The sequence below is a fragment of the Chiloscyllium plagiosum genome, unplaced genomic scaffold (genome assembly GCF_037043375.1).
Source record: "Chiloscyllium plagiosum isolate Xiang-an unplaced genomic scaffold, Cpla_swu_hap1 HiC_scaffold_19, whole genome shotgun sequence".
In the NCBI taxonomy this organism is placed as follows: Eukaryota; Metazoa; Chordata; class Chondrichthyes; order Orectolobiformes; family Hemiscylliidae; genus Chiloscyllium; species Chiloscyllium plagiosum.
The window spans coordinates 54428020-54454083 of record NW_028270157.1 but is presented as its reverse complement, the minus strand read 5'-3'; the positions used below and the strand labels follow the sequence as shown (position 1 = coordinate 54454083).

The 26064-nt window shown below is 40.6% G+C and overlaps 1 protein-coding gene across 2 annotated transcripts in view; it reads left to right on the top strand.

The window, feature by feature from the left end:
* The window catches only part of scube1 (signal peptide, CUB domain, EGF-like 1), a 282891-nt gene that overhangs the window by 208327 nt on the left and 48500 nt on the right, over positions 1 to 26064 (top strand). For both annotated transcript variants that reach the window (XM_043709201.2, XM_043709200.2), the window contains one exon: positions 25817 to 25933. In XM_043709201.2, coding sequence (XP_043565136.1) covers positions 25817 to 25933 — 117 coding nt within the window. The remainder of the gene's footprint in view (positions 1 to 25816; positions 25934 to 26064) is intronic.

The window sequence follows — 26064 nt, the reverse complement described above, 5'->3', positions numbered from 1 at the left end:
TTACAGACTATTAAAAAAAAAACAAAGTCCTCTGGAAAGGAGATAAATTGTAAATTACTCTCCTAGGTACAATGATGCACTAAATGCTTTTAGCTTTCAGCCCTAGGTATGGCCAAATTCCAATGCTTCTGGAATATGGCAATCATCACCTTCAGAATTAATCAAGTGTTTCAGTGTGGGCTATTATAGATATTTAAGCTGCTGTAACATTGAGATTCTGCAGAATACATGATGGGATGATTTAACACAGACCGATGGGAAAAGATGGATGTTGTAATTGTCTTTTTAGAGGTATTTTATCAATAGACAAGAGCCTTGTAATGCACACACAGCTATGCTTCTGACCACAGGATATTTTTAAGGTATTTATATAAGCCATATCCTTCAATAGTTGCATGAAAACATCTTTTTTATCTAAATATTCAGACCTGCTCTTAGGAAAATCTTAATTCATGGAACATAATTGCATAGTCAAAATCCACTGGCATTTAGGTCTTGTGACACCAACCTTTTCCATATATATTAACACATTCAGACTGCTATAAAAATCTGAGTATCTGAAAGTGATGCTTGTTTTTCTATTCACTAAGATACACAAAGGAACTTTTAAGCAATGCCTAAGTTGACTGGGGAGGGAGTGGTCTTTATACAAACCAGAAATGGTAAGTAAGCAGTGTGTTCACACCCTGTCCAAGTCACTACTTTGGAAAAGAAAGTTGAGTAAGTTATATTAAGTAGGCTGCAATTAATCATCACCAGCCCTGACCACCACTCTAAGTCAATTTTACACATGCATTTTTTTTAAACTCAAGACTGGGCTTGCTATGAAAATCTACAATTACCAACAGTGTGCAGCGAAGCTAAGCTTTTATTTTTATTTTGTACCGTCATAACAAAATACTTACTCGTAATCTGCTCAGCTCTGAATATCTGAGGAAATAATAGGATTTCTGTGATAATAACTACTATTTTTCTTGTTACTATGGATGACCGGTGGCATACGCTATTGCATCTTTAGGCGAAAGTGAGTATAGCAGATGCTGGAGATCAGAGTCAAGATTGGAATGGTGCAGGAAAAGCATAGCAAGTCAGGCAGCATCCGAGGAGCAGGAAAATCGACGTTTTCGGTAAAAGCCCATCATCAGGAATGAGGCCTCATTCCTGATGATGGGCTTTTGTCCGAAACGTCGATTTTCCTGCTCCTCGGATGCTGCCTGACCAGCTTTACTTTTCCAGCACCACTCTAATCTTGGCTATTGTATCTTTGGCAATTTTCACTTATTGGTGGATCTCCTGTGTGTTGAATCAAAGGAAAGGAGCCTGCATTACCTCAGCGTCTGAAGTTAGAAAAAACTCTATTGATAGCCTGAGACTCACTTTCAATGCTTTCTGTTCCCACTCCAAAACATCAAATTTGAAGACAACCAAGGATCTAAAGGCAGTATATGAATGAAAGTTGTTGCAAGAAACTGAAAGCAAACTAGTTAGGTAGCATAAAAAATGACGGAAGTTTAGGCTAAAGTGAGCTATTCAAATAACTAAAATTAACTAGCTGATCTTTTATATCTTTCCCCACTCACAAAACTAGCCATGCCCCATCTCCTAAACATGAATATCTCCCAATTGCACTTGTTCTTGGGGCAAGTGACCTCAAAGTAGCAACCAAATGTTTAGGTCCAAGATTAAACACTCATTATTCAGTCATCTCTGTTAAAATTTTAAAGTTTTTTTTTAAATGAGGAAAATCATTTTCACCAAGATCTTTTTTTCTTTGTTAAGAATCACAATGGTATGAGTATAAAGTAGGTTAAAAAATAAAAAATCTTCCCGAGATTATTGTGTTCAGTGTGCATGAATAAGTAAATGAATGGGTTAACATCTCATCCAAACGATGGCATTTCAATAGCAGAGCACTCCTTCAATACTGCCCTGATGTACTGAAGTAATTATACGCCTGAGTAGTGTCAGAAGGCTAGGTAACCATAGGAGCAAACTTCACAGCTGATGGAGAATATGATCCAGACTAATTATAATGCCGTCACTGTTGATTGAGATTGGTTAATCTAGTACATAATGAAGATCAATCCTTCTCTAACATTGGTTTTGTATTGAGTCAATGATCAGATCCATAGCTCAAACATTATTGTTAACCGTTTACGTTTGAAAAGAAACAAAAATGTTGCAATATCTTTATTAAAAGAGAAACAATCTAAGTTAATTCAATAAGCTCTCATTTTAATTAATACATTTCAGACTTGATTGTATATTTCAGAGAAAATTTATTAGTTTATGTTACTGTTAGCAGGCATAACAAAACTGAACTATATAAATTTAAAGTGGTTATATTAAACAGATGTGAAGGGATTTGGCAAGCACTGAAGTAGAAACAGTGTTGCCTGTGCCAACCATCTATTCGTTTATTGACCCTGAAGCAAAAGTAAATAAATAAGAAAGTTCATATTTCTGGCTGTCAGTAAAGTAATGCATTATTGAATTTCACTTTTGCAATTGCATACTGCAGAACAGATTTACTTTTGATTTTAAACATCTAAACACTGTGCTATTGATTTTACAATCATTTCTGCACCAACTGTGCAATGATATTTGAATAAAATGATTTTGGCTAATCACAAACTGATCCACCTTGGTAAACTGTAAAAGATTCATGTAGATACTATCCCATCAATGAATAAGACAGCACCCATTCCACCGTAATGATATGTTGACTGATTCTTTGCTTTTGAAGTTCATTGGCTTGAGTTACTGCAATAGCAATTGTTTCTTGACACTAAAAGAAACTCTTGAATGTGTTTGTTTAAAACCATCTGTTTTTGGAAAACATTGTGCATGTTGTCAAAGAAAATTGTTGTAATTGCATGAATGCTGTCAACATTGTTTATTTGTTTTCCTCTGTTTTGTGGACTGAATCCATCACGTTGCAGGAAATAAGTATAGCCTCACAAACAAGTTTGCTTTCACAACTGCCAAAACCAATATTAAAGTTGGAATTTCTGAGTTTGATCTTCAACCTTTTAGTACAGTAGGTTATTTTATCTCCTAATACCCTCAAAACAAGCATAATTATTGAAATCTAAGCACACAGTTGTCACTGCGTAAACAAAGCAAAAACTGCACTTAGAAGATTTATTTCAGTAAACTTAATATAAAATTACAAATGTAAAACTAAACATGAGTTACTTTAATAAAAGTCAAAATATCTACGTAGAGTAAAGCTCAGCAATTCACATGGTGGTTATTGAAAATGAATTCAGCCCCTTACCAAACACTGAACATCGATTTAAAAACTGAAAGAACTGCAAATACTGTAAATCAGAAAGAAAAACAAAAGTTGCTGGAAAAGCTCAGCAGATCTGGCAGCATCTGTGAAGAGAAATCAGAGTTAACGTTTCGGTTCAGGTGATGCTTCCTCGGAACTCTAAACAGACTTGAAATGTTAACGCTGAATTCTCTTCACAGATGCTGCCAGATCTACTGAACATTGATTTGCTGCAGCTACTGGGCAAGAGTGAGATACTGATCTGATGACTTTACATCCATTTGTATTTCTTAAAGAATTGAGTGTCTATTAAAACTCCAACTGAGCCATTTAAAGTTCTGCTATTATTCATACTAAAACACATTTGCATTCACTTCCATTCAGAATGCTTTTTTGTTTATTCACTGTGAGTTAGTTTTTTGAATGGTCGCCTACAAACTTTCACCAAGTTTGAATGCAGCCCTCAACTCAGTAGTGAATTTGCTCCTGTGGATTTCAATGAAAATAAATACCATAGTGAACTGTACATTTTCCCTGCAATATTTCATCAAACAATGAATAAGGAATTGCCTTTTAATTCTGGCATAAGCTGGAAGAACACTTGCTCAGCTCTATAATTCTTGGTGAATCAGATGGAGAGCTGTGGCTGCTTGCTGCAAGAAACATATGGTCTGGCTGCCTCACCATTCCTGATGAAGGGCTTTTGCCCAAAACATCATTTTTTTTGCTCCTCAGACACTGACTGACTTGCTGTGCTTTTCCAGCACCACTCTAATCTTGACTGCCTCACCTTCTCTGACAATTACCTGTGTTCGCCTGAGAAACGAAGTGGGGTGATGTTATAGATTTTCAGCAGTCGGGGAGCTGGTAATGGACTCTTTCCAATTTTGGGGTGCAATATAGATTTTCAACTATCAGGGTGTGGTGTTCAAATATCAGGGAGATTGGTATAGATTTTCAACTATCCATAAGAAAGTGGGAAGGGTTAGTATGAGTTTACAATGATTGGTTTTTAGTGAAATAGATTTCCATATATGTTGGGGGATGGAATAAATTTCCAAATATATTGGGGAGGGTGGCAGAGATTTTCAACTATCTGTGCAGGATTGTGGGGTGTTGGTATAGTTTTGTACTATCAGTGATGGAGAAGTGAGGTTGTATAGATTTTGAACTCTGTGTAGGGAGGAGAATAGCATAGATTTTCAATTATTGGGGGGGTGGGAGGTGTGGGAGGTGTGGGATGGATATTCAAGTATCAGAGGGGAAGGTATGGAGTCTCAATGTTGAACTATCAGTGTTTGTGGTGGGGGGGGGGGGGGGGGGGGAGTGGGATGAGGATGGTTTGAATTTTCAACCATCAGCTTTTTAGCTGACACATAAATAACTGTCAGAGGAGGCACCTGAAAGCTTCAAGCTGACCTTCCAGTAAGGTGGCCCAACCTTATCACCCAAACTAGGTGGAAGGCTACTTAGATATACAACTTAAATTTTGTGTGACATCAGGCTAGTTTTCACCAGGTCTGTAATCAATGACTTGCCCACTTCATAGTTTTAAAGTGATTTTAACCATAGTAATTCCTACCATCTTACTGTAGTAAATCCTACATCCCTGCTTCCCTGACCTGCAAGTTCCACATACTTTGACACACAGAACTCCAAAATTCCTGTCTGTCCTCTGTTGCATATCCATTGATGTGTCATTTCAGCCTAAGGCCTCCTCTTGCTTATATACTTGTGTATCCTCTCCATGTCCTAACATGGGCTATTACCACTTTCCCCAATCTTCCTGTGGTCCATCACCCAGCTACAACAGTACCCCAATTGTCTCTAACTTGTTCCCTCTAGCCTATCATCTCTCACCCTGCTTTCAAAATCCTCCTTGTACCTATATTTCCCAATCCTAGCTAGAGAACTGAATCATTTTTCACGGTGCCTGGTATATTCACCATATCTTTTTTCCCTTATGAAAAAGCGTCCTAAAGAGAATAGACATGTATTTATCATTGCAGCCAATGAAGAACTATTTGAAATTTACATGTCACTTTGCAACCGAGTTGTCACAAATCACAATCAATGATTAAATTATTGTCGTGATGTTGCTTTGAGGCATAAGCATAGCCCAGAACACCAGAGCAGCTCTGACCTCCTCTTTGAAAGTAACGTCAAAGATCTTATGTATCTGCAAGGGCAGACAGAGCCTTGGTTTAACACATTATCTACAAGACTCATTCAAACGTTGTTTACGTGAGGAATTCTCTATTAATGCAAGTTGGTGACAAGTCTCGGTGTATCTGGCCATTTTCCCACGATCAATTGTGAAACTTTGCTCTGTGTCTGCAGCAGGTTTTTGTGTCACAGAATCCAGAAAAATTTGCGCAACTCCAGGTCTGATCGGATCTATTGACCATAGCTCTGTGCGGCTTCAGCAGAACAGAATTCAATGCAAGCATCATGTTAATCAAAGGCCTCATTCATTTAACTCAGTCCCAAGTCATTTCAGTGGTCTGAAGAACTTCCTCCTTTGTCAAATAATGTGTTCTTACCTCATTGACATGTAATAATTTTACTGTAGCTATGGTTGATTAGAGGATGTTAGTAATGAATACGAACTCAGTGTGTTCGGGATGTCCTTTGAACTACAGTCTTTTAAAGTGATAGGCATAGCTTTGTTGCGCCAGAAGGTCCGTTACAATTTAGCACGCAAACCAAATTAATTATTTTTAGCTCTTTTTAAACAAACTTTTGGCTGAAGGGCCAGTTAGAATCAGGCAGTGGAATTAGATCTTGCTCCATGTGCTGTACATCTCTATGACTCTTTGTCACAGTTGCTAAAATCTTACCACATGGATGCAACAAAAATTGGGTTGTAATTTTGTAAAAAAAGCTGCCAGAACTAAAAGATTAGGCAGGAGCTGGATCATTTATTCAAAGCTATACCAGTTAACTCCATTGATCAAACTAAAATTCTGCTCAGTAAATTCAGACTGAGTGGAAAATTGATACAATGCGTTGTTTATGCTGAGAACCATGCCATAATCTGACTCAGTCATCAAATAAATAGGGGAGGATTAGTCAGGTTGTACTATTCATGTGTTTATGTTTTTCTTTCTAAATATAATTTGTGAAAATGTGACACCTTGACCACCCCGGGCCAAGACAAACCGGAGATTTTGGGGACAGAGGCGAGTGTGGCGGAAGAAATGAGAGAAATTCCAGTGCTTGGAAAGGGTGTGTGTGAGGATTTCAGGCCATGTGGTTTAGGGGCTGTTTATATTGATACATGTTGTAATGGGCATCAACCTGAGCTGGGTCTGGTTTACGGCGGCAACAATTTGAAATTCATTGAACTTTCTCGTCTCTGTGGCAAATAAGGCAGAGTTTTGGAAAGGTTCTGATCTCAGTTTGCCACAATAATATAAACATATTTAACTGATAAAACAACGCCAGTAATTATAACACATCAGAACTGCTTTTGACATTGTTGTTTGACAGTCAGAGATAAAAAGGATTTTTTTTTTGTTTTGGAAGCAGAGGGTATGATTGGAAATGTACAGTTTGAAAAGAAACCGAGACAGTAGTAACTTTCAAAATTGAATTGGAAGTATGTTTGAAGGGGAGAAAATGTTAAGGCAATGAGGATAGGTCAGTAGGTAAAGGGAGTGGAACTAACTGGGTAACATTTTCAAAGAACAGACGGAGGCACAATGTCCAAATGGCTGAAAGATTCTAAATGTTCGATATGATGCTATGAATAATAAGATTCATGTATGCAATAATAAATCAAAATTATATCCATTCCCCTTTGCCATAACCAGAACAAAATAACTGCATTCTAAAAGTAAGTATCAAGTTAACGATGTACGAGTTCTCATTTTTCCCACTTTGCACAGTGATCAGTTCAAATGGTGTTGGTTCCAAGGTAAACAGATCCATTTATTTTAATGGGAATTCTGCTCCATCCCTCCTTGCTAGAATTAGTTCTATGTAGAATCTATAAATCATCAAGGGAGAGACAGCTTTTCAAATGACATCAGTTTTTGGCAAAAGGTTGCATAACATTTGGGAGAAGCAAAGTGAGAGAACCTTTATAAAGTGCTTTATGAGCAATGAGGTATATCTGAAATGTAGTCAGTGTTTTGCTAGCGGGAACAGAGTTGCCAAGCCCAGTTCAGTAAAAGATGGAAATAAGTGATTCTGGAGGGGATGTGTTGGATGAGAAATAATTGCATCCGTTTTGCCATTCTGGTTTTTAGCAATGTTTGCCAAAGCCGAGAAAGGGTGCAGGTAGCCAACCCACAAGCTGGGCTCCCACTGTTGCCAGCTTTGCCAGGGATAGTTCAAGTACCCCTCCCCTGCAGGTTAGGTGGAGTTGGTCTATTCTGTATGAAGTCATGGTTCACAGCCTCTCAGATGAGTCATGAACCAAGGGTGAGCTCGTCTTGGACCATCAACCAAAAATAAAACCACCGCTAAACTTTTCCATTGAAATTTATTTGCCGCCTTACTTTCCCGAAAGCTTTCAATTGCAGTTGTTCAACGTAAGAAGCTTTTATCCAATTCAGACATGATGCAAATAAACACATGTAGTGAAAAAAAGTCTTCAGTAAAACAATACGTTATTTTGTAACAACAGAGACAGCAGTTAAAGAAATATTTAACAATGTCTGCAGTATAGACATTGTCATAGAGTCATTGAGATGTACAGCACAGAAACAGACCCAATTTGTCCATGCTAATCAAATAACCTAAATTAATCTAATCCCATTTGCCAGCACTTGGTCCAAATCTCTCTAAACCCTTCTCATTCACATACCCATCCAGATGCCTTTTAAATGTTGTAATTGTACCAGCCTCCACCACTTCCTTTGGCAGCTCATTCCATACCCGCACTATCTTTTGTGTGAAAATGTTGCCCTTCAGCTTCCTTTAAATCTTGCTCTTCTTACCTAAAACCTATGCCCTCTAGTTCTGGACTCCCCCACCCCAGGGAAAATACCTTATCTATTTACCCTATGCATGCCCCTCATGATTTTAAAGACCTCGATAAGTTCACCCCTCAGCCTCCGATGCTCCAGGGAAATCAGTCCCAGCCTATTCAGTGTCTCCTCGTAGCTCAAAACCTCCAACCCTGGCAACATCCTTGTAAATCTTTTTGCTTGCTGAACTCTAAGTGCATTTATTACAGTTGGAGCTCAGCTCCAAGTTAATCTGGCAATTTGATCAGCAAAAGCAAATTGAAGAAATGGTTGGATAATATGAAGAATGGTTGGTTGAGCTTGAAGATTGCCTAATGCAATTCCATCTGACAAGCAAGTTTATCAAGCTTCAGGGAAGAGCGAAAACTTTGGTTTGTTTGATCGCCATTACCTTGGAAGCACAGATTGCACAGAATCTTAAAATTGTAGACTGTCATTTGGAGCTCTTACACAGCATCCACTGTGCCCCAAACTCCACTCCACCCAGCCCTGTCCTAACCCAGCCCACTCCACCCCAGCCCTGCTTGCAAAACCCCACTCCACCCCAGCCCTGCGCTAACCCAGCCCACTCCATCCCAGCCCTGCCCTAACCCAGCCCACTCCAACCCAGCCCTGCCCTAACCCAGCCCACTCCATCCCAGCCCTGCGCTAACCCAGCCCACTCCATCCCAGCCCTGCCCTAACCCAGCCCACTCCACCCCAGCCCTGCCTGAACCCAGCCCACTCCATCCCAGCCCACTCCATCCCAGCCCTGCCTGAACCCAGCCCACTCCACCCCAGCCCTGCCCGAACCCAGCCCACTCCATCCCAGCCCTGCCCGAACCCAGCCCACTCCATCCCAGCCCTGCCCTAACCCAGCCCACTCCACGCCAGCCCTGTCTGCACCCAGCCCACTCCACCAGCCCTACCTGCAAACCTCACTCCACCCCAGCCCTGTGTGTTCTTTTCTATACCAATATTTAGTAGCAATTGACTGATCATAAGGTACAGGGGTTTTGCTTTATGGGGCAAATTGAATAACATATTTGCCTTCATTGCTTAGTCCTTCAAGTAAAAGAGTTGGGAAGTCAGGTTGAGGTTGTACAGAGTGTTGGTGAGGCCTCCTCTGGAATATTTTGTCCTGTTCTGGTCACCCAGTTAAAGGAAGGATATTATTAAGCTGGTGCGAGGCAGAAGAGATTTGCCGGGTTGTTGCCAGATATGGAAGGTTTGAGTTATAAGGAAAGGCTGGATAGGCTGAGACTATTTTCCGCTGGAACATAGCAGATTGAGAGGCAACATTATAAAATAATGAGTGTACACATAGGGTTAATGGTAGTTGTCTTTTTTCTAGGATTGAGGATTTCAAGACCAGGGGCTATGTTTCTAAGGTGAGAATAGAGAGAATTTAAAATAATTAAGGGCAAATTTTTTACACAGAATGGGGGAAGGGGGAATGGACTTCCTGAGGAAGTGATGGATGTTTTTGTACAATTACAATGTTTAAAAGACATTTGAATAAATACAGGAATAAGAAAAGTTTGCAAGGATATCGGACAGGAGCAGGCAGGTGGGACTGGTTTAGTTTGGGACTTTGTTCGGCATGGACTGATTAGACCGAAGGGTCTGTTTCCATGACAAAAGTATAAAAGACCACCAACTCCTTGTGAAGATCCTTCACCTTGTTCAGAAATAAAAGTAAATGAGAACCTTATGAGACACCAGAGATGTTGTGTAAGTGCCAAAAGTGTATTTACACCATTTTAAATTTAGCTGATATGAACTTTTATAGTAGCAAGTTGCCATCCAGTGATATTTTGAACCTACTTCGTGCAATGTAATGCAATGCGATTTGTTTTTTAGAATGTGGTTTCAATTCAATTTTAATGATAGACAAACAAGCCTCCGGAGGGCTGTGTAAACTAACACCGGCTTCTATGTGTGGTAAGAGTAAATGTATTCAATGTGGAGCTTTTCAGATGTGGTTTCTGTTTGTTTCAGTAGTATGGTGGAACTAAGAGGCAACAAACCCATGTTTTCCAAAACTCATTTGAGTACTTGTGCAGAAATGTTGACAACCCATCATAAGGCAAATTACAAGACGTTTCTATTGAGAATGTTTCTGATGTGGTTGCCCCATTTTCCTCTTTTTCTTCATTCTCCATTCTCTCCATTCAGCCTCCCACCTCCTAAAGATGGTGATATATTTTGTTAGTGGTGAAGCACCAAGTGGATTTTCCATTTGTATGCGCAGAACGGGTGGAAATGTCACAATTCAGAATATTGAAGTTAAGCCAGTCCCCTGGCTAACTTCTACCATTTAACCAAGGGCCAAATGGCCTATTCTTGTTCCTATCTTCTGTTTCAAACCAACAAAACAAGAAATAGATTACCTGATCATTAGCTCATTCCTGTTTACGTGGACTTTATTGTGCAGAAATTGACTCTGTTTTTGTCTGTACGGAAACTTTACAGTGTTCAGCCCATCAAGGCTGCACTGACACTTCAAAGTGCATCCCCGCCCCACCCCCCCACCCCCAAACACTATCCCTGTAACTCTGCATTTTTCATGACTAGTCTGTGCATCTGTTGACTGTGGGAAGAAATAAATGCACTTGGAACACATCTGCGCAGACATGGGGAGAATATGCAAACTCCACACGCAATCGCCCAGGGCTGGAATCGATCCTGGGTCCATGGTTCTGTGAGGCAGCAGTGCCAGCCACTCTACCACCTCAATGGTTAACAACATTGTAATTCCTGCCTGATAAACAGAAGTGAGGCAGCAATAGTTCTGGAAGCACACTCAACCACACGAGAGATGTTGAAGCATCTACAACTGATCCTCACATAGGCAACAGGATGGAGTTTTTTTCCTATCTGAATGACTATATGAAGTCCAGATTTATGAAGCTACCTATTTAGCATCACCATTGAATGAGAGTCAGTACTGGGACTGGTAATAGATGTATCATGAAGGTTTTACAATGAGGTCAACAATGGCTGCATCTTCAGAGAGGTCAAACAATGCATCTTAACCTTAGGTTTCTATCACTGATTTCTGTTATACAGACACTGAGAGGAACTGTGATCAGTTCAGGTAACTTTCCAAATTTTTGGCCAGAGCCAAAAACTACTGCAATCCATATCAATGACCTGAATGGGGGACCAATGTTAAGGTAGCTAAAAATGTCAATGAGACTCATAGATAGGAAGCACATTGTTAGGTGCAGATATAAAGTCTGCAAAGGGATACAGACAAGTTAAGCGAATGAGTAAACATTTGGTGACTGGAGTGTTTTGTGCGGAAAATATGAATATTGTCCACTTTGGCATGAAGAATGAAAAAACAGCATGCTATTGAAATGGAGAGAGACCTGCTAAACATAATAATGCAGAAGTACCCTGGTACTTGAATCACCATTCACATCCAACTACAGCAAGTCATTGGGAAGGCAAATGGAATGTTGTTCTACTACAACGAGAATGGAATATGAAAGCAGGCAAATTTTATTACAGCTCTACTGGATCTTGGCAAGACCACATCTGGAATACTGTATACACACTTTTGGTCTGCTTATGTGAAAAAAGCTCTAATTGCTTTGGAAGCAGTTCAGAGAAGGTTCACTTTACTGTTTCCCTGGGAGACAGGGCATTTCTTGTAAAGCAAAGTCAACCAGGTTGGGGCTATACCCAGTGGAGTTAAGAAGAATGAAATTTGATCTCAGTGAAATGTAAGGTCATGAGAGAACTAATAGGCTAGATATTGAAAGGATGTTTCATCTTGAGGTGGAGACTAGAATTAGGAGACAGTTGAAAAATAAGCCCTTTTTAAAAAGCAGATGGGATTTTCTTTTTCTGAGAATTATTTTATGTAGAATTCTATTCCTCAGAAAGAAATGGAAGGCAGATCATGAATTTATTCAAGGCAGACTTGGAGAGGTTTTTCATGGACAAGTAAGTTAAGGGTTACAGGAGACAAGCAAAAGTAATGGAGTTGAGAGCATAACCAGAGGAACCAGAACCTTATTGAAGTGTGGAAAAGGTTCAAAGGATGGAATGACGTATGGATCCCCAAGTTGTATGTTCCTGTACTTGATTGTCTCTTACATTTTAATGTATCATTCATGGGATGTGGACATCTCTGGTCAGGCCAGCATTTTACTGCCCTTCCCTAATAGTCCAAAAGGCAGTTAAGAGTCAGCAACATTGTTGTGGGTCTGGAGTCGTGTGTAGGCCAGATCAGATGAGGATGGCAGTTTCCTTCCTGAAAAGACATAAGTGAACCAGGTGGGTTTTTTTCTGAAAATCGACAGTGTTTTCCCCTATTTAACAAGCTTCCCTTCTTGTGTCTTTCAGTTAACCTCTAGCCACTTCTGTTCTTTGCGTCTCCCCATTGCAAATTGCACCTAACGTTCAATAAAGCGTATTTCTACAAGTATGGAGGGAAGTTTTGTCATCATCCCATGCAATGAATTATGTGGGCGGCACGGTGGCACAGTGGTTAGCACTGCTGCCTCACAGCGCCAGAGACCTGGGTTCAGTTCCCGCCTCAGGTGACTGACTGTGTGGAGTTCGCACATTCTCCCCGTGTCTGCGTGGGTTTCCTCCGGGTGCTCCGGTTTCTTCCCACAGTCTAAAGCTGTGCGGGCCAGGTGAATTGACCATGCTAAATTGCCCGTAGTGGTTGGTTAGGGGTATGGTGGGTTGCGCTTCGGCCGGTCGGTGTGGACTTGTTGGGCCGAAGGGCCTGTTTCCACACTGTAAGTAATCTAATCTAAACAGGTTACATAGTTTTGTAATAATTAAGCATGTAATTTTGTATATTGTTAAATTCAAAGTGAATGTGTTTACTTTGGAAGGAGTTGCAAAGGCAGAAGATGAATGAAGAAAGCAGACTTTTTTTTCTCTTTATTTAAGTCCACACTAGCAATCCCATTTATTTGCATGAATCAGTTTGCTTGATGAGGCTATATTGTTACAGCATTATGCGCATTACTGGATTTTACTGCTAATATGTACCATAATGGAAGAAAAAGAGAGTTCAATATCAAAAGCTACTTTTTGTCCTAAATGTAACCCTTGGTTAAAATTAGGTTTAACCCTTGGTTCAACTCTCCTTAAGCATTAGCCATTTATTTAATGTTACTACTGTATGACCTCATTGGTTTCCATATTTAAACACGAACACGATTTATTTTTAAATTCTCATATCTTTCATGTTTAAATATAGTCTAGATTTAAAGTTGTTATTCAATCATATTAAAGCAAGGAATGAGCTCCCATTGCTTCTACAAATTAAATAAGCCTTCACATTAGATTAGAACTTCAAAATTGCATTTCTCAAGGTAGTATTCTCATTAAATTCGAAAATACAGCAGTCTAGATGATGACAATGCTGCCAGTCTTCATAATTGTTAACCCATTGAAATTAACAACATCTCCAGGAGCTCTCACAATTGCAGAGTAATGTGGAAATCCATGAATTGTTATGAATTGCTGGACTCCCAGATTATAATCCTTAAAAACTCAGTACACCGATGATAAATTCCATTTTACCATTATTATGCTATGCAGCATCAGTTGAGAAAGTTGCACTTTGTTGAATGAGGCAGAACTGGACGGCTAACAGTATACTAACTTGATAATTTTATTGCTTAAAAATCTTACTGACCCAGAAAAGCAATCTTTATATTTGTGGAATGTCAAATATCAAACATTAATTTTCAACAATGTGTGTAGTTTTAAAACATTTTTAAAATCTTATTTATGTTGCTATTTTAACCTGTCTAATTCCAATCAATATTTATCTGAAAATTTACATTGAAGCCAAGATATAAAATGCTGTTGACTTCCTGAGTCTCAGTCCAAAGTTGCATCCAGTTCCAATGAGCTCATCTGAGCCCATTTTCTTTAGAGTTGTAACACCCAGAAATCATTGAAGGCCCTTTCCTTCAATTTTGTGAAAAATCCCAAATTAACTGCAGCATACAGATCGCTCTGGTGATTTCCTCCTCTAGATGTTCCAAGACTAATCTTTCAAAACCCTGTAATTTTCACGGATTCCATTTCTTCCACCCGGAAGCTTTTCCCTCCTTCATTCTGCCTGATATCCAAAAGCCCGACTGACTGCAGGAGCTGTTGACTACATTCTTGCACTCTCTAAGACTCATGCTTTCACTTTCTGTCTTGCTCTCTTTAGAACTCATGTGTGAGCTCACTCTCTAGGACTCGTTCTCTCTCTCTCTAGAACGTGCATGTTTGTGCTCTTGCTCTCGCTGTCTCTCTGGGACTTTTCCTCTCACTTGCTCTTTCTGTGACTCTTGTGCACATGTGGAATCTCTTTCTAGAATTCACAGATTTTTTTTTCTCTTGCTCTCTCACCTTTTCTCAGAAACTCTGACTTTCTCCAGGGCTCTCTGTCTTCCTCTGAGACAGTTGATGCTTTGAGGTTAAACATAATTTGCATTATGTAGTAGACTACCAGGTTCCATTATTCCTAATTGACTCAAAGTAATGGTTCTGTACAATGTCATTTAATCTTAAGAATATCGGTGCTCCATCATGCTGCGGTAGGTCACATGTAAAGCCAAGTTTGGCATTTTTATATTGCATTTCCATAGGAAGTGTTTACCTTGTAGTTTCCAATGAAGTTTGGACCCAATGCAAGATTTTTAATAGGAGAGCTCGCTAAAGGATGTATTGGGCAAGGTTATTATTGGAGCACAGCATGAGTGGGGAACAAGAAATGAGAGTTCCCAATTCTCAAATTGAGAACGCATTTTTGGTGAACCATAAAATTGTTAAGAGTGCTCCAATTTAAAATTTTCAAGAAATTAAAAGATCCTGTGGGATGAGATGAGGAAGAAGATTGAAGATCAAATTTGAGGTGTTGTTTTCAGAAGAAGTGAGACTATGGCCAGTTTGCAGTTTTTTCCAATGGTGAACACATCCATCAATTTTGGGAAGAGGTCTGAACAGGACTATACATTTACAGGGCAAATATTTTTAGCACTGGGTCAAGGGGGAAGCACATTTCCAGGCAAGGAGACTATGTTCATGACTGTAATTGGGAAGCGTGAACAACAAGAGAACAGTGTGTGAGGAGTCCAGTCAGTGAATGTGCTCAGTGAGAACACGAATCGTGCTGAACGATGATAGTAACAGATTGAGGCGCAGCAAAAAAAAAGAGGCTGAGAGTGGGAAACCATGTTTATTATCAAGTCTGAGTAGATCGGAGCAATTAGGAGGTGAGCGAGGAGCAGTCCGTATTATTGCAATAGGGCAGAGGGAATCTTGGGAAAGTCCAGAGTGAGAGGCCAGATGGCAATATAGACGGAATTGGGCAGTAGGTAGGCAGTTGTGGATGAGCCTGAGTCAAAGATGCCTGGATTGATACCAGAGTAGATATTTTAATCTGTCTATTCAGGTATGTTATGACACACTGCTCAGCAGATGGGACATGAATCCAGGCCTTCTGACCCAGAGGAAGGAATACTATTACTGTGTCATAAGAGCTCCTTCACTTTGTTGTAGCCCTTCATGTTGGCTCTGTTGATACTGGAGTAAGCAGGCGTAAACTATTGGAGTGAAAAATTAGTTTGCAACTTAATTTTTAATGAGGTAATTTGGAGCCAGGGTAGAGATGACATTTTTTTATTAGCTTGGTCAGAGGAATAAAGACATGCGAAAGTGCCCTCTAGTGACCATAGGTATGGTGTTATACATAGTGCTATCACTGAAAAGTAAACTTATTGGGCAGACTCTTGATGTCTTTTAGAGTTGATTAAGCAAGTATCATCTTCCTCTTTGTAGTAGATTTCCTACAATTATAAGGGAACTAATTAAAAACAAAAGCTGCCTTCTAAATGGATAATAATACTTATCCATATAATATTTGGTTATTAGTTTTTCTTCCCCACTCCCTCCACCCATCGTACCTTCTGTTTAATCCCATGATGTGTGTTTCAATAATTAGTGTAATTGGTTTACATAGCACAAAGAAAATCCACAGGAACTGGGAGCAGGGTTTTACCTTAATATTAGCTTCTTCCCCCTTGGGCAACTTTATTGGGAGCAGCTGCTAGCAGACAAAGCAGTACAGTATCAGCAGTCTGTTTCTTATGGGCATTAACACCCACACCACTCACTGAGGGAGTTTGCTCTGTAATTAACTCCAGACGCAGTTTGTCATTAATATTTTATTCTGTTCCTCTAGCTTTGTAAATTGATGGATATCTTGAGCAAAGCAGTACAGAGCTGATTTATTGGTTGCTGCAGGGTTAATTGACCAGAAAGTGCTAAGTAGTTGGTTTTATAGACTGAAATCTCTTCATATATAAATTACTAGCCATTGAGAATTTGATTGCACAAACATGCTCTTTACGTTGCTTTGATTTACAGGACAAAATGTTGTAATTTCTTTCAAATGTCTTTGATAGCAATGTTAAGCTTCCTCTGCTTTTGTGTTTGTTAAACTGTGAGACAGCAGTGCTGGGAAATAGAAAAGCTTTTGAAGTCGGGTACTGAGTGTGGACAAAATACTCCCAAGTCAGCTATAACACGACCAGTTGCAAAGTAACACTCCCAAAATACTTCAGTAAATGTGCTTCAACCTAATAGTAGTGCATCAATGTGATTTCTGTTTCCAGTTATATTCCATGTCTGAATGTGTTTGCCAAATTAGTGCCAATCTGTGCTGAAATCTGAACACTGTAATGATAACAAGCAACTCAAACTACAAGCAAGCTGCAAGTGGAAGTGAGAGTAGATCTTAACTGTCTAGTAGGAAATCAGGAAGACCTATCTTTCAAACGGGTCATCTCTCCACAGACTATTGCATTGGTGAAAATTCCCTGAAGATGTATTCATTCCACCAATCTCCTCTGGATTCAAGCCTGGAATCAAGGCATGAAAGAACAATGTTAACTTGTGACTTACCTCCCAGTCATTGAATACTCACAATGAAAGCATTTGAAAAAATAGGTTGACCCCAGTGCATTAAGCACAACATCAAATGGAAATTTTATTGGAGTTGGTTCTACTCCAATGTTTATTGAAAATGTGCAGAGAGCTTAAACCTAAACCAACCTGTTTCTTTTCAAATATATTAATTTATAGGATATGAGCGTAATTGGCAAACTATCATTTAAGATCATAAGAAATAGAGCCATTTGGTCCCTCAGGCCTGCTCTTTTTCAGTAAGATCACAGCTCGCCTCCTTACAAATTTGCCAATTCTGTATCTGCTCTTTTGACTCTCTTTGTCAAACAAAAAGCTATCCAGCTCAGCCTTGAAGATATTCAATGACCCAGCCTCCATTGCTCTCTGTGGAAGAGAATTCCATTGTGTAACAACCCTCTGAGAGAAAGCGTTTTTCTATTTCCATCTTAAATGAGACTCCTGCTTTATTTGTAAATTCTGCCCCCATTAGTTTTTTGAAACCCCCTCTAAACATTTGGCCTGTCAGGTTCACTCAGAATCTTGTATGTTTCAATAAGATCACCTCCCTTTTTAAATTCCAGTGAGTATGAGGATAACCTGCTCAATCTTGTGTAAAATGAGAACACCTCCAGCCCAGAAATCTGCAGGCTAAGCATTCTCTGAATTATTTCAAATGCAATTATTTCCTTCCTGGGTAAGGCGACTAAAATGACATATGCTACTCTGGACATGGTCTCAGTAAGGCCCCGTATAACTGCAGCAACGTTTCCCTTCTTTTATACTCTATTTCCTTTGGAATAAGAGCTAATATTATATTTGTGTCCCCAATCACTTGCTGAACCTGCATGTTAACTTACTGTGATTCATCTAACAGGATACTTTCTGTTGTTCAGACTCCTACAATCTCTCTCCTTTTTAAATTATTTTCAAGTAATATTCTGTTTTTTTATTCTTGCCAGTGGAGGAGCCCATGTTTTGCCACACTTTACTTGACTGAATTTTGCCCACTCACTTAAAGCGTCTGTATCCTTTATATACTAATGCACGCTTCACAACTTGCTTTCTTACAAATATATTTGTATCATCATTAAACTTAGAACTAGAGGGCATAAGTTTAGCATGAGAGGGGAAAGATATAAAAGAGACCGAAGGGGCAACTTTTTCACACAGACGGTGGTACTTGTATGGAATGAGTTGCCAGAGGAAGTGGTGGAGGCTGGTACAATTGCAACATTTAAGAGGCATTTGGATGGGTAAATGAATAGGAAGGGTTTGGAGGGATATGGGCCAGGTGCTGGCAGGTGGGACTAGATTGGGTTGGGATATCTGGTCGGCATGGACGGGTTGGACTGAAGGGTCGGTTTCCATGCTGTACATCTCTATGACTCTGTGACACCAAAATTGGAGGTGTAGCAAACAGCGAAGAAGGTTACCTCCGATTACAATGGGATCTTGATCAGCTGGGCCAACGGGCTGAAGAGTGACAGATGGAGTTTAATTTAGACAAATATGAGGTGCTGCATTTTGGATAAGCAAATCAGGGTAAGACTTATATAGTAAGGTCCTGGGGAGTATTGCCAAACAAAGAGACCTTGGGGTGCAAGTTCATAGTTCCTTAAAAGTGGAGCCACAACTAGACAGTGTAGTGGAGAAGCTGTTTGCTACGCTTGGCTTTATTGGTCAGAGCATTAAGTATGGGAGTTAGAATGTCCAGTTGTGACTGTACAGGACAGTTGCTTAGGCTACTTTTGGAATACTACATTCAATTCTGGTCTTCCTGCTGTAGGAAAAATGTTAAACTTAGTGTGCAGAAAAGATTTACAAGGATGTTGTGAGGGCTGGTGGATTTGAGCCAAAGCAAGAGGCGAAATAGGCTGGGGCTGTTTTCCCTGGAATGGCAAAAACTGAGGGGTGACCATATAAAGGTTTATAAAATCATGAGGGGCATGGATAAAGTGATTAGCCAAGGTCTTTTTTCCCAGGGCTAGGGAGGCCTAAACTGGAGGGCATAGGTTTAGGGTGAGAGGGGGAAGATAGAAAAGTGACCTAAGGGGCAATGTTTTCACACAGGATGGTGTGTGTATGGAATGAGCTGCCAGAGGAAGTGGTGGAGGTGGCTACAATTTAACAGGTATCTAGATGGGTACATGAATAGGAAGAATTTAGAGGGATATAGGCCAAATGCTGGCAAAAGGGACTAGATTAATTTAGGATATCATATTGGCATGAGCGAATTGGACTGAAGGATCTGATTCTGTGCTGTACAACTCTATATTTTACAAAAATTTATAATGCAGTCCTTACATCCAGATCTTTAATATAGATTGTAAATAGTTGAAGCTTCAGCACTGATCCCAGCGGTGGTGGAGTGGTACTCTGTTACTCTTTGCCATTCTGAAAGCACTCCATTTATCCCTCTTGCCTGCTTCGTGTTAGCTAATCAAATCTTTATCCATTCTAATATGTTGCCCAATGTATTTATTTGGTGTAGCAATTATTGATGTCAGTATTCCCTTCAGTAATCCAAATAAGCTACATGTTCTAGTACCCTTCATTCAGTCAACCACAATTTTCCTTTCACCAAACCATGTTGTCTCTGCCCGACTGCAATTTCATTCTCTTCTGTTAATACCTGCTAAGTTATGGAATTGGGAATATTTCCTCTGACAGATGGTTGGCTAACTGGTCTAAAGTTTCTTGATTTCTGTCTTCAACCTATCTGCGATAGAACTATTAGATTTCTGGTTTTCCAATCTATTGGGACCCTTCCAGAATTGAGGAATTATAACCAATGCATCCATTATCTCTGCAGCAACATCTTTTAAAACCCAAGCATACAAGCTATCTTGATGATTTATCTTTAGTTGTCCTCAAAGAAATGATAGTGAGCAGACACCTTGAGTTTCTGAAGTCCAACCCTGGTGAGGGTGGCCTGTTATACTGTCAGGAAGGGAATGGCAGAATTCTGCCACAGCAAAATTGAAGGGCTGACAATATAGTTCCAATGCAGGATCAGGAGTGGCAAAGCCATCAAAAATGTGAAAATAACTGTTTGAAATTTAAAATTGGGAATTGCTTAACCAGGAGCTACTGTAGGTCAGGGACAAAATGTGATAGGTGAATGATACTTAGTGTGAGTTTGGACATGAGTGGCAGAGATTTGGACCACCTCAAATTAAGTGACTGAGATTGTGGTAATTTAGCTAGGGGTACATTTGAATAGTCAAACCTGGAGATATTAAAGGTCTGGTTGAGAGTTTCATCAGATAAAGTAAGTTGGAATTTGATAATGTTAAAGAAGTGGAAACGTGTGCCCTTAATGGTGGCAGAATATGTGATTCAAAGCTCATCTAAGGGTTAGATATGGTATTAGGGTGAATTGTCCATTTAGTTATCAGACCCACCAGGTACCTCAACTGTATGTAAACATAATCCTGTAGGAGAACAAATGCCTTGGGTTTGTGTGCTGGATGGAGTCAAACTCTGATGTTTGGTTTCTTTATATGCTGCTGTGCAACGGGACATGGGTGTCCTTGTACACGAATCACAGAAAGTTGGTCTGCAGGTACAACAGGTAATTAGGAAGGCAAATGGAATTTTGTCCTTCATTGTCTAAGGAGTTGAGTTTAAAAGCGGGGAGGTTATATAGGGTATTGGAGTACTGCGTGCAGTTTTGGTCTTCTTACTTAAGAAAGGATGTACTGGCATTAAAGGTTCACTAGGTTGATTCTGGGCAGTTGAAGACTTTGTTTTATGAGGAGAGACGGAGTAGACTGGAATTATATTCATTGGAATTTAGAAGAATGAGGGGAATCTTATAGAAACACATAGTTATGAAGGAAATAGATAAGATGGAAGCAGAGAGGATGTTTCCATTGGCAGGCGAAGCTAGGACAAGAGGGCATAGCCTCAAAATTAAGTGGAGCAGATTTAGGACTGATTTGAGAAGGAACCTCTTCACCAGAGGGTTGTGAATCTATGGAATTCCCTGCCCAGTGAAGTAATTGAAAGCTAACATAGATAATGTTTTGAACAGTGAAGGAGTTAAAGGTTATGCTGAGAGGGTGAGTAAGTGGATCTGAGGCCATGAAAAGATCAGTCATGATCTTGTTGAGTGGCAGAGCAAGCTCGAAGGGCCAGATGGCCTACTCCTGCTCCTAGATTTTATGTTATATGTGCTACTGTACAAAGCTGAACTGCTTTAGTAACTGTGTATAAGGATATTTTATGAATAATGTATATTTTTAAAATAAAAATATCATGACAGAACCAACTATACATCTTTCAAGGGGAAATGAGGGGTTTGAAGCATCATAAATTACTTTTTTCTATGGAACACCTGGACAACATCACATTAATCCCAGGAGGTAATGATAAAAGTTACAAAAATAGATTTGCATTTCAAACAGACAACAACACAGACACAAAATATTTCAATCAATATCATGATCGAGAAAATCTATTTGTTTAATATTTTGATCTGGGTTATCTTGTGCATTGACTTGATGTACATTTGTTAAATAATTCATTTTACTTGAATTTAAAATCGACATGTATAGTTATTAGACTGGAGAAAACAGAAACTGTCAGAATTCTCTAGTTTCAGCTGGGGAAATAACTGGCTATGGTTTATATGAGGCAAAATTCAAAGATGTCCTGGAATGTTACAAATTGGATATGACAAGTTCTGGAAGATGCTTGCAGAAGGGAAAGAAGAAAAGTTGATGCTTTCTGTGAGCCTTTCATAAGAATGAAAGTTTGCACCAAAATACTAACTTTTCCTTCAGATGATAATCAACCCATTACACCTTATCACCACACTTTTATCTTTCAAAAAGTGATTTGAAAATTACAAAGTGCTGTATTATTCACAGGAAGGAATTCCATGCAATTGGACCAATTAGAAGAATACGCATAGTAATAGGCTCTGTGTATAGTTTTGTTTGAGTGTCTTGTCTGCATTTTCAATCAGAAGGACTTCCCATACTATGTCATATTCAATTATTGTTCAAATTTCACAGTCACAATATTATTACAATCCAGATGGAAGCCATTTGATCTATTGTGTCTGCACTGGCTCTTAGCATTTGGGGAGAGCCAATCTCCCACATTTCCCCATAACCCTGCACATTGTTTCAATTCAAACAATTACCAAATGTTCTCTTAAATGCCTCAATTAAATGTGCCTCCACAAACCTTCAAAGGCAGTGCAGCCAGACTCTAACTACTCGTTACGTAAAGACATTTTTTTATCACCTTGCATTTGCTTCTTATACAAAAAACTTAAAACTGTGCACTTTGACCTTCCGTCTTTTTGATTCAGAACAGTCATTCCCTATCCACTCTGCCCAGACTCCACATGATCTTGAACACTTCTGTCAGATCTCTGCTTAGCCTTCTCTCCCAAGAAAAGCAGCCCAGTTTCTCTAATCAGTCCTCATAACTGAGTTTCTTATCCCTGGGACTATTCTTGTAAGCCTCTTCTCCACTCTCTTCCATGCATTCTCATCCTTCCTGTAGTACAGAGTGCCATACACTATATCCCAGCTCAGGTCTAACCAGTGTCTTATGTTCATCATCATCTCCCTGCTGTTGGATTTTATCCCCTGGGTAATCAAAGCTGAGAACACTGTATACTTTATTAACAGTTGTCTTTACCTGTTCTGCCATCTTTAATGACGTGTGTACACATAAACCCTAGTCTCTGCGCTCTTTCACACCCTCTAGAATAGCACCCTTGATTTTATGCCATCTCTCCATGTTCATTAGAGCACATCTTGCACTTCTCTGCACAGAACTTCATCTACCACCTTGCAGCTCACTCCTCCAATATGCCAAAGTCTGTTTGGAGTTCTACACTGTCCCCCTTACAGGTTATAATTCTGTCAAGTTTTGCATCATCCACAAACTTTGAAACTATTCCCTGCACATCAAAATTTAGATCATTTATATATAAATTAGCAATACTGTCCCAATATTGACCGCTGGGGAAGTCTGCTACAAACCTTCTTCCAAACTTATTAACCATTACTCTCTGTTTCCTATCCCTCAGTCAGTTTGGTGCTCACATTTTACTTTTACATTGCTTTTATTCCATGACTTAAAACATTCACCAGTCTGAATGTGGAACTGTAGTGAACAGCCGTTTGTTAATCAATAAAAATCATATCAACAGCATGACCCTCACCCTTGACCAGGGAAGTGAAACAAACGGAGAAGTGATCCTGCGCAGCTGTCTGTCCCAGCAGTGATCCTGCACAGCTGTCTGTCCCAGCAGTGATCCTGCACAGCTGTCTGTCCCAGCAGTGATCCTGCGCAGCTGTCTGTCCCAGCAGTGAACCTGCACAGCTGTCTGTCCCAGCAGTGATCCTGCACAGCTGTCTATTCCAGCAGTGATCCTGCGCAGCTGTCTGTCCCAGCAGTGAACTTGTGCAGCTGTCTGTTCCAGCAGTGATCCTGCACAGCTGTCTATTCCAGCAGTGATCCTGCACAGCTGTCTGTCCCAGCAGTGATCCTGCACAGCTGACTGTTCCAGCAGTGACCTGCGCAGCTGTCTGTCCCAGCTGTGAACCTGCGCAGCTGTCTGTCCCAGCAGTGATCCTGCGCAGCTGTCTGTCCCAGCAGTGAACTTGTGCAGCTGTCTGTTCCAGCAGTGATCCTGCACAGCTGTCTGTCCCAGCAGTGATCCTGCACAGCTGACTGTTCCAGCAGTGACCTGCGCAGATGTTTGTTCCAGCAGTGAACCTGCACAGCTGTCTGTTCCAGCAGTGATCCTGCACAGCTGTCTGTTCCAGCAGTGATCCTGCGCAGCTGTCTGTTCCAGCAGTGATCCTGCGCAGCTGTCTGTCCCAGCAGTGATCCTGCACAGCTGACTGTTCCAGCAGTGACCTGCGCAGATGTTTGTTCCAGCAGTGAACCTGCACAGCTGTCTGTTCCAGCAGTGATCCTGCACAGCTGACTGTTCCAGCAGTGACCTGCGCAGCTGTCTGTCCCAGCAGTGAACCTGCACAGCTGTCTGTTCCAGCAGTGATCCTGCACAGCTGTCTGTCCCAGCAGTGATCCTGCACAGCTGTCTGTTCCAGCAGTGAACCTGCGCAGCTGTCTGTTCCAGCAGTGAACCTGCGCAGCTGTCTGTTCCAGCAGTGAACCTGTGCAGCTGTCTGTCCCAGCAGTGAACCTGCACAGTTGTCTGTCCCAGCAGTGATCCTGCGCAGTTGTCTGTCCCAGCAGTGATCCTGCACAGCTGACTGTTCCAGCAGTGATCTGTGCAGCTTACTGTTCCAGCAGTGAACCTGCGCAGTTGTCTGTCCCAGCAGTGATCCTGCGCAGCTGACTGTTCCAGCAGTGACCTGCGCAGCTGTCTGTTCCAGCAGTGAACCTGCGCAGCTATCTGTCCCAGCAGTGATCCTGCACAGCTGTCTGTCCCAGCAGTGAACCTGCGCAGCTGTCTGTCCCAGCAGTGAACCTGCGCAGCTGTCTGTCCCAGCAGTGATCCTGCACAGCTGTCTGTCCCAGCAGTGAACCTGCGCAGCTGTCTGTCCCAGCAGTGATCCAGCACAGCTGACTGTTCCAGCAGTGATCCTGCGCAGCTGACTGTTCCAGCAGTGACCTGCGCAGCTGTCTGTTCCAGCAGTGAACCTGCGCAGCTATCTGTCCCAGCAGTGATCCTGCACAGCTGTCTGTCCCAGCAGTGAACCTGCGCAGCTGTCTGTCCCAGCAGTGAACCTGCGCAGCTGTCTGTCCCAGCAGTGATCCTGCACAGCTGTCTGTCCCAGCAGTGAACCTGCGCAGCTGTCTGTCCCAGCAGTGATCCAGCACAGCTGACTGTTCCAGCAGTGATCCTGCGCAGCTGTCTGTCCAAGGAGTAAACCTGCACAGCTGTCTGTCCCAGCAGTGAACCTGCACAGCTGACTGCATCTGCTGTTTAGTTTCAAGTCTGTAACTACAATACTTAAATGGCATTTGGCTGGGTACATGAATAGGAAGGTTTAGGGGGAAATGGCCCAAATGCTGGCAAATGGGACTAGATTAATTTAGGATATCAAGTTGGACTGAAGATTCTGTTTCCATGCTGTATGACTCTATGGCCCTCTCTATTACCTCTTCAAAAATCCTCTAACATATTAGTTTGTCGTGAGTTTTCCTGAATGAGTCCATTTCCTTTTCCAAATCAATCTAACTGTTCCAAGTGATTATTAATTTGAGTATTTTCTCACAATTCATTAATTGTTTTCTTCAGTGTTCAGCTGAAGATGGTAATAGTGTTAAGTGTGAAACTAACGAGGTTCCATTGGGCTCCCTCCTTTGGGGTTTGAACTTTTTGTATGTAATATTTGAAAAAACTAAGTTTACAAATTCACTTGGTAAATGTCAGTGAATCATTAACACCTGTATAATATCACTCATGTTAACCTTTGATGCCTTCCAATCTTACTGTTCCAACTAATGTTCTCCTTATTTTGTGACTAGCTTCATATAGAACATTAAAAGTGCAGCTGTGAATATTCTAAATATCAACAATTTTCTTTTCATTGTTACACTATTTGAAAATTGAGCAGGTATTATTCCTATGTTCGCATTATCATTGCAGTATATCTGATGGGGCATTTTCATGGTAATTATTTTTCTCCTCCAATTTTAGATATCGACGAGTGTTCCTTTGAAAGGACGTGTGACCACATATGCATCAACTACCCAGGAAGCTTTGAATGCTTGTGTCATAAAGGTTATACTTTATATGGACTGACACATTGTGGAGGTTTGTTCAGTACGATGAGTGCCATTATAATACACATGGACTGAAACTGCAATGATTAGTATTAGGTACTATCCAATGTTAGTTAATATTGCTGGATCCTTTGAAATATTGTGGTAAATGGAGGACTGTAG